General features: G+C 28.0%; 1 protein-coding gene across 4 annotated transcripts in view; it reads left to right on the top strand.

The window, feature by feature from the left end:
* Positions 1-13,735, top strand: part of LOC111619676 (coiled-coil domain-containing protein AGAP005037-like) — a 341,137-nt gene that overhangs the window by 230,521 nt on the left and 96,881 nt on the right. For all 4 annotated transcript variants that reach the window (XM_023361441.1, XM_023361440.1, XM_023361443.1 and 1 more), the window contains 2 exons: positions 4,990-5,120; positions 12,809-12,884. In XM_023361441.1, coding sequence (XP_023217209.1) covers positions 4,990-5,120; positions 12,809-12,884 — 207 coding nt within the window. The remainder of the gene's footprint in view (positions 1-4,989; positions 5,121-12,808; positions 12,885-13,735) is intronic.

The following is a 13,735-nucleotide window of genomic DNA, read 5'->3' as shown; positions in this document are numbered from 1 at the left end:
TTAAAGAAACGCATATTGACATCTCATATAATAATATTTTAACAACATTAATATTTTCTATTTACTAATCTATAAAATTATATTAATAATTTGTCACAATTATCATTTAATTAGTTGTTTAACATAGTTATATAACATATAAATCATGTTAACATTAGCTCTATCAAATGTCTTATACACTTCCAACTCACTAGTACATTTAGCCAGCAGCCCAATCTGGAGTCTTTGTAGTTTATCCTTTTTGTTACAATATTCATATATAATATGAATTTTAGATAAATTTTTGGTACAATTTGGACATTTAGATTGAATGTAATCTATATATTTATCATTTATAATTACAGTAGAGCATCGATTATCAGACCCCTGATTAACCGTCACATCGATTAACCGACTGTTCTAGTCGGCAGATTTCAAATGTCCGCTAGTGATGTGGCGCTACAATATTTGGCTATGTCTTGGCTACTTTAATATTATTTTTGTTAAATTTTTGCGTGTTTTAGCTGGCAACACGACTCAACCATTGAAGGGAGGCCAGTATTTAAATACTGGCCTCCCTTCAATGGTTGAGCCAGTATTTAAATACTGGCCTCCCTTTAATTTTCTAATTATTATGTTTAATTTTCTAATTAGTTTAATTTTCTAATTATGAATGGTTTTGTTTTGTGAGCAATAAAATAATTTTTAACAATACAATAGCGACGATTATTATTTTAAAAAAATTTGTTAGGCTTAACATAGATGAAAATTCAATGCAAAGTTGGTTAATTTAATTAATTAATAGCGATATACTAATATACTAATTACATACTATTAATATACTATACTAATAATGTATTTTTTTTAATTCTTTTCAGTTATCCGACCAACCTGAGTCCCCAATTGAGTCGGATAATCGATGCTCTACTGTATTCCATTTTTATTTAACCTAATATATATAAAAAAACTTTTTAATGTTGAAAGCTATATTTGTCAATATATAGTTGTTATTTACCGGATAATTTAGAATTATTACATACCAGCTTATGTTTTCTTGTTTTCGTATATCTTCAATGTCTTGAATAATAGAGTATTCCATAACTCTATATATTATTTCTTTACTATACTGCTCCATATCATATGTATGGTCCATAAACAGTTTAATAGAAAATTCATATTTATTTACTATCTTCGATAACTGAATTATCCAACTTCGTCTTAAGTCGGTTTCTCTTGATTTGTGATATAGTAAGAACAGCAATTTTGTTGTCATATCTTCAGCCTTAATAATTTTGAGTAAAAACCTTAATATCTTTTTATTAGTATAGTATTTAATCTGAATCTATTTGTTTATAATCTTAAAGTGCTACCCGGGATATTAAATTCTAGCTGGAATATCTTACAGTGGGTTCTCCCATTGAGTTCATCACAATCAAATTAAAAAGTTGAAAATGTGTATGTAAATTCTTTATTTTTACCTTACAGAATAGACCAATTAAATTATTTATTGCAATTTTTGCTTTATTTAGTGAATTTTTAAAGTGTTTTTCAAACGAGAGATTAGGTGTGAATGTAACTCCTAAAAATTTAATTTCCTTCACTATCTTCACTTCTTCTTTATTAATAAAAAAAGACATGTGCTTTTTGGGTACGTTACTTCCATTTCTAAATATCATAATTGTTGATTTTTTTGAATTTATTTTAACTCTTAACTTTTCTAAATACTCACAAATTTGTTGGATTTTTCTATGGAGCGCAGCTGCTGTAGGAGCCATCAGCACAATGTCATCAGCATACGATATAGTATGTATAATCTGGTTTTCAATTTGAAACCCATCTTCATCTCTTTTAAAACAATCATTTAGATCAAATAGGTGGAAATTGAAAAGATATGGGGATAATGGATCACCTTGTAGTAGACCTCTGTAGGTAATGAATGGTGTCCAGATATTAGTATCCTGTTTAATAATTGTCTTATATTTTCCGAACAGCAACACTATCATATTTATCAAAAGTTTTTTGCCTCACATCTCTGATTTTACTCTGTAGGTCAGTAATGCTAATCATATCATATGCTTTTTCAAGATCCAAAAATAGGGCAAACACTTTGTCTTTTTTTAAACAACTGAATTTGAATTAATGACAGGAACACAAAGAGGGCTGTCTGAGTACCACCCCCTTCTACAAATGCAAATTGTGTATTATTTCTATAATTATTCGCAGCTGTCCAGTAATTAAATTTATTAGCTAGTATTATAGTAAATACTTTCCATAGACAAGACAGAAGGGCTATTGGTCTGTAATTGGTTGGTTCCTGTTTATTCCCTTGTTTAAATATCATAGTAAAATAATTTTGTTCCATCTGGTCAGTATTATACTAGTACTATAAAATTGATTAAATTGTCTAGTTAAATATCAAATGATTTCTATTGGTAACATTTTGATGAGTGAATTAGGTATTGTGTCCGATCGCAGTGTTGATTTGTCTTTAAGTTTTTTGATACAGTCCTGTAGTTCTTCCATCTTAATTATCTTGTCTTGCTGAATTTCTGGTCTTGTCTTAGTTCCATATATTTTTTACAAACATTTTTCTGATAATTCTCTGAGAATTTATTGTAGTATTTAAGCCAAACATTATATTCTACTCTAGTCTGCTTATCCCACCCTAACTTTCTTTTACGAAAACTATTAATTATTCTCCAGAAGGCTCTCGAATCTTTAGCTTCTGATAATTTCTTGCTGATTTTTGAAAAGAATAATTTTTTCTTGGTGTGATTAAATTATTATACATTTTTTATACTTTAGATAATTCATTAGTGCTTTACTTGTGTTTGTTCTTTTAAAGATTTGTAAACTCTTTTGTTTTTTTTAATTTTGTAGTCATAACATGTGCTATTATATCATTCACATTTGAAAATTTTTCCATTTTATTGTATACAATTCTTGTACCTATATTCCTCTAGTTTAGTTATAATACTCAGATAATTTTCTATTAGATCATTTTCTTTTGCCAAGGTTAACATCTCCCCAATCATATAATCAAACTCACTTAACAATTTTCGTTTATTATATAACAGTCTTAATTCCAGGTTAATAGACTTTACAATTATATGTCTTATTACTTATTTTTTGATATTTTATTAACTCCAACTGAATAGGAAAATGATCTGCAAGGTTGTTCCCCAGAACGTTCAAATAATTACAATTTATCATTTCTTCTGAACAAATAATGTAATCTACTATGGATTTCCCACTTGGGGAAACAAAAGTAATTTCTACAGTGGTATCACCCTTCATCCTACCATTCAGAATTATTAATTGGTTATTATCAATAAAATCTAAAAGTATTTTTCCCCATGTGTTTAACACTTTATCTTTGGATAATCTCTTATTGACTAAATTTTCAAACGTCTGACAAATTATGGTATCAATAACTTCACCAATACGTGCATTTAGATCACCTCCTATTATCCATATTTGTGTCAGGTTAGACCATCTATCCAAAACTTTTTGCAATTCATTTAAAATTGGTTTCTTCTCCATAGAAGGTGGTATATATATTCCTATTACTCCCAAATATGTATAAGATCATCTCATTTTTATTTTATTCTCTAATTTTATTATAACAGCAATAACATCCGATATATATTATAGAAATGTTTCACCTAATCTTTTCTTAATTAATAACAGAGTTCCACGTGATGGACGTCCAAACTTATTTTTGCATTGAGCATTACTAATTATTGCGTTATTGTCTTGTTCTATATATTTTATTTCCATTTCACTAAATTTTATAATCCAGGTTTTTAAAAATCCAATTATTTCGTTTGGCTTCAGAAATTTTCTCATTGAGGTTTTGAATAATTTCCCTCTTAATCCTTGAATATTCCAAAAGCTTATCGTTACGTTATTTTTTTCTCTTTTTGGAATTTCTACTTTTTTCTCATTCAATTCATTATCTTTGACTATCAACTTATCTCCAATTGTTTTTCTATTTTTATTCTCCATATTATTAGTCATTCTCCTTTTTTCCTGCGTTGTTTTTAAATTTTGATTTATTTTAGCTAATCTTGTATTATATTTGTCTCTAAAAAATGATTTAACTGAATTATTTCTCTATTATTCAAATCATATGTGTACATTATATTATATTTTAAAAAAATAATCATCTCTAATTTTTATCCTATTATTTCTCTAGTTTAATCAATTTTAATAATAATTTTCTCCTAATCCTAGATCTAAGACACAAGTCCGTTGATATTATTATTTTTTCCTTTTCGTTTGTCAATTTCGATCTTGTGGTCCAAAATTTATAAAGAATTAATTTTAAATTTCATATATCAGTTATAAATAATAAATTCATTCATTGGATAAGTATGTTCTGCATCACTAAAATTGAAACAGTGACCTAATAGACTTTGTCTATAAATTTCTAATAGCTTTTGGCTTAGAAATTTGCACTTGGCCATTGTTTCAGTGAAATTTTCTGAATGAAGAAATTTCTTATTCTAATTACTGTTACCAATAATTTCATGAATAATTTTGTTGTACACACTCCATACTTTATCAAGTAGATTCATTGCCAGTAATGTCACAATGTACAAATGTAAATTTGTAGATAAACTATTTTATAACATTTTAAATGTAAATTTATTTTTTAAACTAATATAGTTTAACAGTTAAATATTATGATGTATATTTATGATTGTTAATAAATACATATTATATATAGCTTGTTTATTAAAATACACATATCATAATTCTTTTTGTTAATAAATGAAGATTTTTAAAATAAAGTTGTTAATATTTTATAAATTTTTTTGAATTTTAAATGACTTTTGTAATAATACTTTTTATTTGTGGAAACCAGATTTTAAATTTTTTATAAATTTGTATATAATTTGTAATTGATTTTTATTTTATTTTATTAGTTTGTTGTTTATTTATATATTTATGATATTATGATGAATAAATTTAATGTAAGACTGAAGTTTTATCATCTTTTGTTAGAGAATTAGAAAATCAAGTTGAAGAACTTAGAGGAAATGTCATTAACAGAAGATGTCGTGTAAACATATCTGATGTGGAAAGTATGGCTTTAGTCCTAAGTAGAGCTAGTAAAAATGTAGCTGATTTGAAAGGTAAGTTATATAAAATGTTAAAATTTCATACTAAAAAGTACAATTATATAAGGTGCATTGCAAAAATATAAGGCCACCTTAATTTTTTGTAATAATAAATTTTTATTATACTTAAACAAAAAATCAGTGACAGGAATAAATGTATATATAAAAGAATTACTTATTCTGTTTACAATTAAAAATAAAAATGAAAATATAAATTTTTTATTCAAAAAATCAAAAATAAAGTGTTGCAAAAATATAAGGCCAGTTGTATTTTTAAGTGATTTATAAAAAGACCTTCACTATCATCTGTAATTTAATAATTATAAAGAGGTAATAGTACTTTGTAATTTCAAATAGAGGCATAATTGAATTTATAATAACATTAATTGTTGTGATAACTAATTTTAACAATGGGTGGGAACAGGTAAAACCTAAATTGCCTTTTGGGTGTAGCCAAATCAAGGCACTCCATCAAGCTGGAAGTTCTGCTAGAGCTATTGGAAAACAACTGAGATTGCATTGTGTTGTAGTCAATTATATTAAACTTTGTTTTCCCCCCCATATTTTACACTAACAGGATGGCCTTCTAAGTTGACGAAGAAGCAGAAATCAGCAATTATCTGAGAAATATCAACAACAGGAACATCATTATGTGAAATCACAAAGGCCTGATGTTAATTTTCACAAATCCACACTTTCCTGGATGGTAAAATCAATAAAACATCTAGTGTATAAAAATAGAAAAGTAGTACCATATCTAAAACAACACTAACAAAAAAGACTGATATGGGCCAAAGAAAGTGTCATGAACTTCAAAATGGTCATTCTGACAAATGTAACAAGGTAATGCACTAATCCACAATGCAAATCTCATTTATTAATGGTTACTGGATAATGGTATTGATGTCATGGATTGGTCTCCGTATTCTTCATGATTTGAACAGCATAGAAAATCTATGGAGTCTAATAGCTAGTGATATGTATGCAGGAGGAAAACAATATTACAGTATTGAACAACTCAAAGCTGCAATTGTAAGTGAGTGGGGAAAAAATCAATTTAAATATGTTACAAAATCTTGTTAACTTTATCAAAGATAGGGTTTACAAGGTTATTTTAAAAAACGTTAGTTTCATTGGCTATTGAAAATCATTAGCCTTATATTTTACAACACCATTATTTTTGAATTTCTGAATAAAAAATTTATATTTTCATTTTTATTTTTGATTGTAAATAGAATAAGTAATTCTTTTACATCTACATTTATTCCTATCACTATTTTTTTATTTAAGTGTAATAAAAATTTATTATTCCAAAAAAATTAGGGTGGCCTTACGTTTTTGCACTCCACCTTACATTATAATTAAAGTTGAAAATTTGAAATTTGTACATGTATTGTTAGATATAATTATATTACTCATACTCCAAATTTCAACATTTAATTTTCTTAAGGAAGAAAATCAATGAATAGTAAAATTAATTTAAAAAATTGATATTTAAGTATCAGTTTATCAGTTAAATTGTTCATGACAAATTATTAAAGTTATTTGTCAAATCAGTTATAATTTAACTATTGTTACTTGGAATTGTTTACTTGATTGTTCTTTTTGGGCAGCAATTTTCAAATTTCAGACTTATAGATTTCCACTGTCATTTATCTATTCTTCTGTCCATCCATTTTTCTTGAATCTTGAGAACAGAGTTAGATAGATGAAAATCAAGACCAGATATGGAAAGCTTAGGGGCCAGAGGTTCCAATTAACTGTAAATGAACTTCCGATCTGGACCAAAAGTCATGTAATTTTTTTAAAATTGCAGCTTAGTATTGTGGCCAGCTTAGAGGAGTTGGTAAACAAAGTTTGGTTCCTACTCTGTAAAATTTAAAATATGCAGTACCTTTTCCCTTTTTTAAAATATCATACTATGATTTCTTTTATAAGAAAGATACCACTGGCTATCTGAATATTTTTTCTAAAATTTCTCTATAGAAAGTTTTATTACAATTTATGGTGGGAATCAAAAAATGGATATAACAAATTTACCTTGAAAAACAAGCACATAAAGACAGGTGCTATATCTTAATTAGCCAAAGAATTCCATTTTTATTAGTCAATTATCAAACTTGATTTAAATTTAATCATTTTAAAGAAAAAAATTAAATACAAATATAATGTATAAAATAACAATTTGAGGAATGACATAATCGCCTGTAAAATAGTGTCTCCCACTCCAACTACTATGGGAATTGTTAATTTCCTATCAATGATTGATGTGAATATATTTGTTTAAATTAATAAAAGCTATTTTCCAAATATATATGTGTATGCAGTACATACAAATTTATCTCTCAAAAAGATACTAATGTATAAAGTGCATTTCATACCAAAATTTTATCTGTGTCCATTTTCTAAGAAATTTCTTAATTAAAAAGTATTTTTCCAGTTTTGCTATTGGTAAAATGTGAAATACGAAAAATATTTCATAAAGTTCAGGTCAGAGTTGCTGGAGTCAGAAGAATTTTACCAACTCTAAGTTCACAACACTGACAATGTCACAATGCCAGATTGCAATAAGTAATTGCTTATTACAGTTAATTTTAACATATTGTCTAAGTAGAAAACAGTAATGCTTCCTTTATATATTTATATCTGTGTGTTTTGAATTTTATCATATTTACAGTTATTCTAGAGATCATTACTTTTCTATAAAAAAAATATTGAACATTAAAATATTGCTTGATATTATCATACAGAATCTGGTAATACCAAGATAATAATATTATCTTGGTATTACATGCATACCTCGACTTACGTCGTTTCGAGTTACGTCATTCCCGATTATACGTCATTTGTCAAAAAGTATATGGAAAAATAAATGTTAGCGCCTCAAGCGCCACCGTATTTTTGTCATAAAAAAAAGAAGAAAAAAATTTGTGAACGAGAGTAGTTCTGTAACGGTCATTTGTAGCAGCCATTTTGTACCAGTGTTTCATTCCGCATTAAGCGTTATTTTTTGCAAAACCGCAGTACTTTCATATTTTTACAGTCCATTAAAGATCGACAAACATCTGGTCCGTCGAGGCGGATCAAGAAGAAAAGAGAGACAACTTCGCAAGCAAATAAGATTGGGTCAAACTTCATTAAGTCACCTATCCAAGGTAGGAGGAATTTANCTTAAAATAGATTTTTATTAACCATATATTATTAAAAATGTATTAATAAATAAAATACAGAATCGGGAATGGTAATTTATGGTTTAGCCTAGTGACAAGTAGATTCGGAGACAAGTAAATTTGACTTACATCGTTTTTCGACTTACGTCGTTTTCCAGGAACCAATTACCGACGTAAGGCGAGGTATACCTGTATTAGTTAGTATTATTCCAATATACAGTAGATATGAAGATTTTTGCATATATTTTTCAGAAACACTATTAGTTTATATTCCATTTAAACGAACTTAATTTAAATTGCACTATTTCCTTTAATTACAATGTTAAAAATTTTAAATTACTTTATTTTTATTTGTCAGCAATGTGATGTAATATATAATACTGTACTTTATAAATTGTACTTATAGCAAATTTGCTTTAGGAATGTTAAAATACCAAAAAGTATGCACAGCATATATACAGGCCCGTCGTAAGCGGGCGTGCAAGGCGTGCACCGCATGCGGGCGGCACGTCCAGGGGATGGCAAATCAAGCGATCGGTCAAGAATTATTCAAAGTCATTGTCATAATACCCACCCTACTTATAGCATAAGAAATGTCTTCGCACGAAGAAAAAAAATCCGACCGGCGCGCAATTGCTATATTCTTATTTATATTATAGCTTAACAGCGCCTCTATTGGCATTTATCAGAATTAAGATGCAATGCGAAACGTCTGTCGGCAGGTTGAACCATCCGGCGGTGCCCGAAAAGCCAAGAACCCATAGTCGTGGTCTATGACACAAGTTGACAGGACTGGCGAAAATAGGGAATCCTCACAGAACTTCCTTCTCAGTTTGTACTTGTACGCATTCGAACAGTTCTATCGCATATCAAATTGCAATTATTTTGTTAATAATTCTTCTGACATGNACAAATTAGGCCTATATTATTTTACAATTTTTCACGTTTACTTGATTATTATGCCATAATTTTAACATTGTTTCCATTTCAGCGATAATACTGTGACATTTACGAATGATGCTTGAATTTAAAGGTTGAGCATTTTTCACAGCTTCGAGAATTTTTTCTTTGCCTTTTATAATTGTTCTGGTAGATCAAACTTCATTGCCAATTCACAAATTTTCATTTTTGTATCGAAGTCTTTAATAATGGGTACGTTCGTAAAGTCAAACGAGTTAAACGCGTTAGTAATGAATCGTTCAAAAAGTCTAACGAAATAGGAATAACGATGACTTCATTCTCGCTTAACTTGTTCGACTTTACGAACATACCCAATGTTAACTTTACATTCCAAAGATAAAGTTTTTCTTATCTTGTTTGATGCAGAAGAATTAGTTCTACTTCGTTTGGATGACATAGTAGAGTCTCTCGAGTCTCTGTAGATATAACAAACACAGAAATAAATAACGCAAAATAAATTGTAGCTATGTGTGGATTCCGCGCGACACATCCAAACATGTAAGCTGAACAATAGTGTGGGGGGGTGAGTAATCAAGGGTTGCATGGCGCTCAAACAAAAGACAAATCGACGAGATTTGAAAATCGCGTAACTCCAGGGTAGCGTAAGTCAGGGTATTACTGTATTTTCAATTGAACACAAAATCTTAGACTGCTTTGATACATGAAAATTGATAGCAGATTTCGCAAACATAAAGGCAAGAGAAGTTCAATTTCTATAGATAAATATTTATATGGTTTTACATTTTAAGTAAACAAAAATAACTTAGTAATAATAGATTTTCTTTGTAAAGTATTTCTTTTCTTTTTTCACACCCTTATGAGACAACACTAAAGAGCCTTTCTGGCAAGCTCAGCATAGGTAATCGTAGTTAAACAGGGGGCGGCATAATCGGTATTGCACATGGGCGTTTAAACTGCTAGCGGCGTCCCTGTATATATAATTACAGTATATGCAATATATTATTTATCTTTTCAGCTGTAAAAATCACATTTTAATCAAATTCTAAATAGCAAACAGATTGTATAGAATACTTTAAATGGAACATAAAAATTACAACAAAATGTAAACATTAATTAATTCATAAAAAATGACCTGAGCAGAAGTAACAAAAAAGAAAAATGTACTGTTATTACAAACAGAAGGGTGGACGAAAGGCCGATTTAGATGATGAGAGTTTGAATATCAAGTTATAACTTATGAAGGCAATTTGCTAGCCATTTCAAGGGGTAGGAAATGTATTTGGTATTCTTTTATTTATAATGTCATTGATGATCTAAGTGGCTAGTAAAAATCAATATAGTGATTTGTCTACTTTGCAGTTATCAAGTAGGTGTAATTTATGATCTTAACAGCTTTGTGGTGGCTAAAGTAATTTTTAATAAATCATTTATTGAAAAAGCAAAAATATTCAAAAAATTACATCATAAATGTGAGAAAACCAAATATTTTTTTACACTTTAAAGTGGTTGCAAATCACTTTCATAACATGATCTTTCAACTTTCACCAAATAAATGCTTAATCTTAAAACTGTTTCTTTTTCATTGCAACTGTACTATGGTTCTTGTCAAATGAACAAATAATTCCGGAAAATTTTATGGTTTCTTGGTACCATAAGCTTAATTCCAACAATAAGACAGAAGTTTAATAGTATTAATATGTATGACAATAAACAGTGATTGACAACTTAACCACATTAGTCTTCTCTAACAGATAATGAATATTGTTCAGCTTCTTGCAACCTGTCCTTCTTTTCTATTCCTATTTTTAGCCAGTCTTTATTCAACACCTATGGTCAAAATTTGTCTCTGAAAGAGTATTCGAACCAATTCTTTGTTTTAGTTTTAAAATATTTCACATGTAATTAATTATTTCAGAATATTAAAGGCAGGACTTTATGTTATTGTAAGGTAGGTTATGCACAGCAGCATCCATTATTTACGTTTACTGTTTGTAGTTTAATAATTTCTACATTAAATCATATGTTATGATTTAATAATATTCAGAATCATTGGATGGGCTGGATCCAGCCATGCCTGAGCTAGCCTAATACTGTTTAAAAAATATTTGTTTTACAGTTCAATGACTCAAACTGGGTATAAATAAATAGGCACTATACAATATAAATTTTCGTCTATAATAATGTATCTTCTATTACCAGGACTTATTATACTGGCACTACAGAAATATTACAAAGTTTTTCAGAAAAACATTTTTTATTTTACTTAATATACCTGTCTTTCTCCATATATCTGCCAATATAATAAGTCCTGGTAATAGAAGATATGTTATTATAGACGAAAATTTATATTATGAAATAATAAATTTAGTAAGAAAAAGGGACAATGAGGCATTTTAATTAAACAATATTATTAATAATATATTTAGCCAAAATTCTGGTGTATCAGAAAATGCAAAGTACAGAAAACAAGGAGAAAGACAGGTAAATTAAGTAAAATAAAAAATGTTTTTCTGTAAAACTTTGTAATATTTCTGTAGTGCCAGTATAATAAGTCCTGGTAATAGAAGATAAGTTATTATAGACGAAAATTTATATTTTAGGCACTATACAAATTACCAATATCCAGCAAAAAACTACAAAAATATACAAAAGCAAATATTTTTCACCTGTGTTTGAACAATCATCATCAGTCTAAAAGATCTTCACAGTTTGAATGCAGCTATTTAAAAAAATGGTTCAAACAGAAGAAATTACTCAGGATTGGTGATTGCCATCCACATGCTAAAATTAGAATGGGGAAAAGGTTGTAAGACTAAACATTGTAGAACAATGTTCATGCAGAGAGAAGGAGTCTGCTTCTCTAAAGTTGATAACAGCATTTTTTCTTGTGGCTTTGTAAATTTCTAATTGTTCTTTGTGGGAGTGCAATGCTTGTAATTGAAATTCTTTCTTATTACTTTGTCTTATTTTAATTAATTAATTATTAAATGTTAGTAAATGTTTTTTGTTTGTAGTTTAATGATTTCTACATTAAATCATTTGTTATGATTTAATAATTTTCAGAATCATTGGAATGTTTTAAATCTTGCAATTGCGAGAAATGTTTATTATTGTATATATGAAAAAAGAAAATTATTATTTTAGAAAAAATTAAACTGTTACAATTCCAAATCAATAAAATAGAAATTTAAATATTTTCATACATCTAGATTTCTATTTTATTTATTATTATTAATTAAATTTATCTTTAGAGGAAGTAGTCCGATTTAACCCAGTAGTCATTTGGCATATTATTAATATGTAGGGTTTTGAAATGTTTGTATATGTACAGTACATTACTTTTTAATATAGAATATTAAGTTTAAGTTATAAAGAATGATTATTTTATGATTTGAACTAAATTTACTCTGTGATACTCTGTGATATTAAACAATACTAACCTGAACTAATATGCAAAACAGTTTGGCAATAGCTTCATAATCAAACACTTTTATATTGATCAATGTATATATATAATTTTGAATTTTCATTTTGTAGTAGTTCTTAAAAGAAAATTATATATTAAAATTTTATATACAATATATTACTTTAATCTAATTTTGTAATTTTCAGCAAGATTTCCTAATCTTCAACAAACTATGAAAACTGTAATGACAGCAGAAATGGAAGTTGTTATTAGAGAAGAAAAGTAAGTGTATTATTATAAGCCTTTAAATCTAAAAAGTGATTTTATTACAAAGTTAACATTTTCATCAAAATTAATACAGCAACAGTTAATTATTTAATAATCTGTCGAAACTAATACACTAACTTGCATTAGTGTAGAGCTAATATTAAAAACAATTTATCAAAAAATGATTTATTTAAATTAGGGGTCCCCAAACTTTTTATTCCGTCGACCCCTTTATAGAATATTTGCCTTCTTATCGACCCCCAGATTATGTATTTAACAAAAACATGAAATCATTTTTGCATTTCTGATGTTAAGCGATAAGGAGACCTGCATAACAAGCCAACAAAAGAATTTGTAGTTCCCATTTCTTATAAAATCCACCTAATAACTTTAACAGAAAAAGGAGATATTTTCCACTAATTTATAATCTTAAAAAATAATAGAAAAATTATGGATAGATGGAAATTTGCCTATAGTTCTTAAACCGTACGTGTCATAATACGTAAAATACACAATTAGTTTTGAAAACATAACAAGTTATATTGGATTAATAAAACCTCTTACTGTCATTTTGCGACTACTATTGAATGCGTTAAAAATATGTTAACATACCTTTTTATTAAAATAGTTGATATTAGTGAGATGGATGTGTCTGAAGAGAAGCAGCAAGATTATTGATATTCGGTTGAAAATTGGTAAGTTTTAGTCGCAAATCACCGCGGTTTTCCAAGTTCAATCTGTTTTTCTGTTTTGTCAAAATTGCGTTCGCGTGGCTAAAATCAGCTTCAACTATATATGAAGTTGGGAATGCAAGTAAGAAAGGTTCGGCTTCTGCTCTGAGCTTGGAATATTTAGTGGCAATATTG

The sequence above is a fragment of the Centruroides sculpturatus genome, unplaced genomic scaffold (genome assembly GCF_000671375.1).
Source record: "Centruroides sculpturatus isolate CEXI.00-Female unplaced genomic scaffold, Cexi_2.0 scaffold165, whole genome shotgun sequence".
NCBI lineage: Eukaryota > Metazoa > Arthropoda > Arachnida > Scorpiones > Buthidae > Centruroides > Centruroides sculpturatus.
The sequence above is the reverse complement of the archived record's forward strand: the minus strand, read 5'-3'. Positions and strand labels throughout refer to the sequence as shown.